Here is a 3,907-nt window from a genome sequence, read left to right on the forward strand (position 1 = left end):
TAACCCTCTGCAATATGATTCCTCTCAATTTATGGTTCTCCCAGAGCCATTAATTCAGCCCAGGTCTTTTCTTCTTCTTTTTTTTTTTTTTTTTTTATTCTTTTATTCTTCCCCCCCCTCCCAACTTGAAGTCAAATAATTCATAAATTCTTCGCCCTGGATTGTGCTTTATGAGCATTATAATGATCACTTGACTGTGGAAATGCCTGTGAAGTTATTAAGGGAGTTTTAATACACCACAGACTCCCCAGAGGGGCAGAGCAACTCCATCACACTCTGGAGGGAAGAGCTCTCTTGTGAGGCTCTTTATTTAGCCAAACAATCAGGATTTTACAGCCCAGATATCTCTGAATCGAGTCAATCACAACCTCCGGGCTGGGTTTTGGTTTCTTGTGCTCCAGCATCCTCCTGGAGTGAGATGTGACTTAGACCCACAAGTCTCCACATCATTTTCAGACCCAAACCCAGAAAAAAAAAGACTAAAAAAAATTTAAAAAATGCTCAGAGGAGCATCAGCAAAACCTTTGGATGGTTGGGCTTGATGGTCTTGGGGATCTTTTCCAACCTTAACAGCTGGACTTGATGATTTTAAAGGTCTTTTCCAACCTGAATTTATGCCAAAAACATGAAGAAGAGCAGGTCACTGACCTCCTTGGAGTCTCCAGGTAGGAAGGAGGCATGGAAAGGTTGGATTTCCCTGGGCAGACACTGGTTTTTCTGTCGTCCTTGCTGTTGAAAGTCAGAAATTCAGTCCCAGGGGTGAAAGTCAGAACTGGAAACCTTTGGTTGATTACAGGGAAAGAGGGAAACATAACAATTAAATTACAAATAGGAACTCACAGAATCAAACAGATTTTCTGGGATGGCTGGGCCACACTCAGGGTATCCCATAAAAAAGGGGGCTTTGGATCTGGAATCTCCGGGTTCTGCGTTTCTCCTCCTCATTTTCTCCTGCAAACCAACCAACAAACCAACCAAGGCCCACAAACTGCAGAGCCAAACATCAGTGGGAGCACCTTTGGAATCCCTGAGAGGTGCTGTGGGATGACACCCCCCCCCCTACATCCCCCAAAACCCCCCCTGACCTCCCCCAGGACCACCCAGGAAGAGCTGCAAGAGGAGCCCCCGAGTCCTCCCTGCTGCTGAACCTCCTCTGCTCCCCAGGAAATCCGTGTTTTTCCCCTTGTAAAGAACTCCTCGGGCAACTGCCTCCGTATCTCCAAGGTGTCTTCGAGCCACAGAGGTGCAAATATTTATCCATACTTGGAATTGCAGAGTGAAGCCTGACTAAGTGTTCCCAGACACTCGAGCTGTTGTTGTTTTAAGACCTGGGCCCTTGGACACCTGGCTGGAATTAATCAGCAGATGGGAGCAGGGAGGCAGAGCAGAGCCCTCATTAACCCTTCACACATCAATGTCAAGGTCACAGGGGGGTTCAGCCTGGACCTGTCAACAGCCTGGGAATCCCAAAGCAAGGAATGTCCTTCCCGGAGCGGGGCATGAACTGGAAGCAGGATTTATCACGCTGCTGTCACCACCGAGCTGAGGCTCTGCCTTGGGAATAGCAGCAGGAGTAAATGTTTATGACTAGATAATAAAACACCAGAGCAAACCCACCTTCTGCCCAGGCTCTGCCTTAATCCAGGAGCTGAAGCATCTCCTGAAGGGAAAGGATCCACTTTGCACCGAGTGGCTTCGAGCGGAAAGTTTGGATTATTCGAGTAGTGGGTTATTAGGGAGAATTTCTTGGTTGGGTTGGATACCAGGAAAATTTCTTCACTGACAGGGTTGTCCAGCCCTGGCAGTGGGGAAGGGACAACCCTGGAAGTGTCCAATAAATGTGTGGATGTGGCATCTGGGGCCATGGATCAACAGCGGATCCGAGCTCAGATGGGATCACATCCACTACCCCTCACACCCTCTGAGCAGCTGCCCCAACCATCAGCTGCTGCCTCCCTCTCCAGCCAGGAGCTGGGAACGGAACAGAGACCCCAGGAGCTGAACACACCCCAGGGAAATGGAAAAACACAGCCAGGAACTTCCAAATTCTGCCTCCTGCAAAGCCGGTCCCAGCCAGGCAGGAGGGTGTGGATGCAGCCAAGCACCGGGATGATTTTCACCACAGCGACCTGGACACCAAACAACACCAAACAATCCCCTCCCCGAGCCCCCAGGGCAGCACAAACCCCCCACAAAAGCTCCTTGCCCGGCTCTGTTGATGTCTCTCCCCACGTTTTTCACACCCGGGGGAGTCAAACAGGCGATGGGGGAGGGAGGATTTGCTGCCGCCCACCAAGGGGGGGAAGTTTTGCTCTTGAGGAGATGTAAACAAGCCCTGGAGCAGGTCAGGCCCCCCGGTGGCCTCTTATCACGGCTCCTTTCTTTTGGCATAAACACCGGCCCCAGGTCAGGGCCCATAATTTGTCCCAGCTGCTTTTCCAAGGGTTGATCTAAAGGCTTCGAACCTGAAGTGTGGGGGGGTGAAATAATCCCCACCCGCTGCTTTGTCTCTCTCTTTGGGGTCAATTTTTGATCCCAAAACTTCTTCCCCCGGTACAGGGGTTGGGGAATGGTTCCTCCAGGAGGTTGGAGGTGGTTCCTCCATGGGAGGTGGCTGGGGAGGTTTGGGATGGATCTCAGGAAAAGGTTCTTCCTCCCCAGAGGCTGGTGGGGCACTGCCCAGGCTCCCCAGGGCAGTGGGCACGGCCCCAAGGCTGCCAGAGCTCCAGGAGGGTTTGGATGATCCCCTGAGGGACAGGGTGGGATTATTGGGGTGTCCTGGGGTTGGACTGGATGATCCTTGGGGTGTTCCTTCCAGCTCAGGGTGTTCTGTGGTTCTGTGAGTGGCTGGGAGGGAACCACGAGCCCTTGGCCTGTCAGGGAGTTTATCCCAAGCTCTCAGCCAAGGTCTCCCTGTCCCAGGATCCATCCCCAGCACAAACCGGTCTCACAAAGCCCAGTCCAACATTTCCAGTGTTTATCCAGGACTCAGGAGTGTCTCTGTCCCCAGGGACAGCAAGGCTTGCCCAGGCACTGGAGCAGTGACCGTGGCCGTGCCCTTGTTGAGCCTGAGCTGCCCAACCCTCATCCCAGCCCTCCCTGAGCCCCAGCAGAGGGAAATCCCGATCCACAGTTGTTGTTTTCCAACAGGAATGAGTCCAACCCAATCCCACATTTCAAAGGCTTACCACATCCCAGGATGGGTTGGGTTGGAAGGGACCTTAAAGCCCAGCCAGTCCCCCCTGTGCCACGGGCAGGACACTTTCCACCATCCCAGATTGCTCCAACCTGGCCTTGGGCACTTCCAGGGATTCCTTGAGGTGAATTCCTCGAGTCCTTCCTTCCTGGACTGCACAAACAGCTTTAGAAATAAAATTAAAAAATCAGGAAGAGGAAGGATTTTTTTCTCTTCAGGTCAGCCCAGACTGAAACCTTTCCCATTTGCCTCAGCAAACCAGGTTTTTTTTTCTTAAGTGGCGACAATGAAAACATCTTGTTCTCCCCAAAATAAAACGTGTCTCTGTTTGCAAATTCATCTTTGAAGGCACTTGTGGTCCCCTGCCTTTCCTAATTAAAGGCAGGCAGATCTCAATTGGGGAACACCACAGTGTAATAAAATTTGATTTCAAGCATATCTCAAACAGAGCCTGCAGCTTTTCAGCCCCAAAATACTCCTTTTGTTGTTGTTGTTTGGTTCAAGTTGTAAATAATTTCAAAGGCACCAAAATAACTTTTATTTTCCCTACAAACAAATGTTTCATCTTAATTTCAGCTCCCAGTGATCCGAGCCAGACTCTTCCCAGTGGTGCCCAGGAAGGGGATAAGAGGGAAGGGCAGGAGCTGAGATAGAGAAATTCCCTTTAAACAGAGGAGAAATTTTATATTTAATTTTTTTTTTTTTTTTATT

The 3,907-nt window shown here is 50.4% G+C and overlaps 1 protein-coding gene across 1 annotated transcript in view; it reads right to left on the bottom strand.

Moving 5' to 3' along the window:
* Window positions 1–612: 612 nt before the first annotated feature.
* LOC108509539 overlaps window positions 613–3,907 on the bottom strand; it is a 5,343-nt gene continuing 2,048 nt past the window's right edge. The window contains exons 3-6 of the mRNA XM_017839026.1: window positions 3,189–3,361; window positions 1,618–1,660; window positions 841–951; window positions 613–729 (exon numbers count right to left, since the gene is read on the bottom strand). Coding sequence (XP_017694515.1) covers window positions 613–729; window positions 841–951; window positions 1,618–1,660; window positions 3,189–3,361 — 444 coding nt within the window. The remainder of the gene's footprint in view (window positions 730–840; window positions 952–1,617; window positions 1,661–3,188; window positions 3,362–3,907) is intronic.

Source organism: Lepidothrix coronata, unplaced genomic scaffold, assembly GCF_001604755.1.
Source record: "Lepidothrix coronata isolate B3197 unplaced genomic scaffold, Lepidothrix_coronata-1.0 Scaffold371, whole genome shotgun sequence".
NCBI lineage: Eukaryota > Metazoa > Chordata > Aves > Passeriformes > Pipridae > Lepidothrix > Lepidothrix coronata.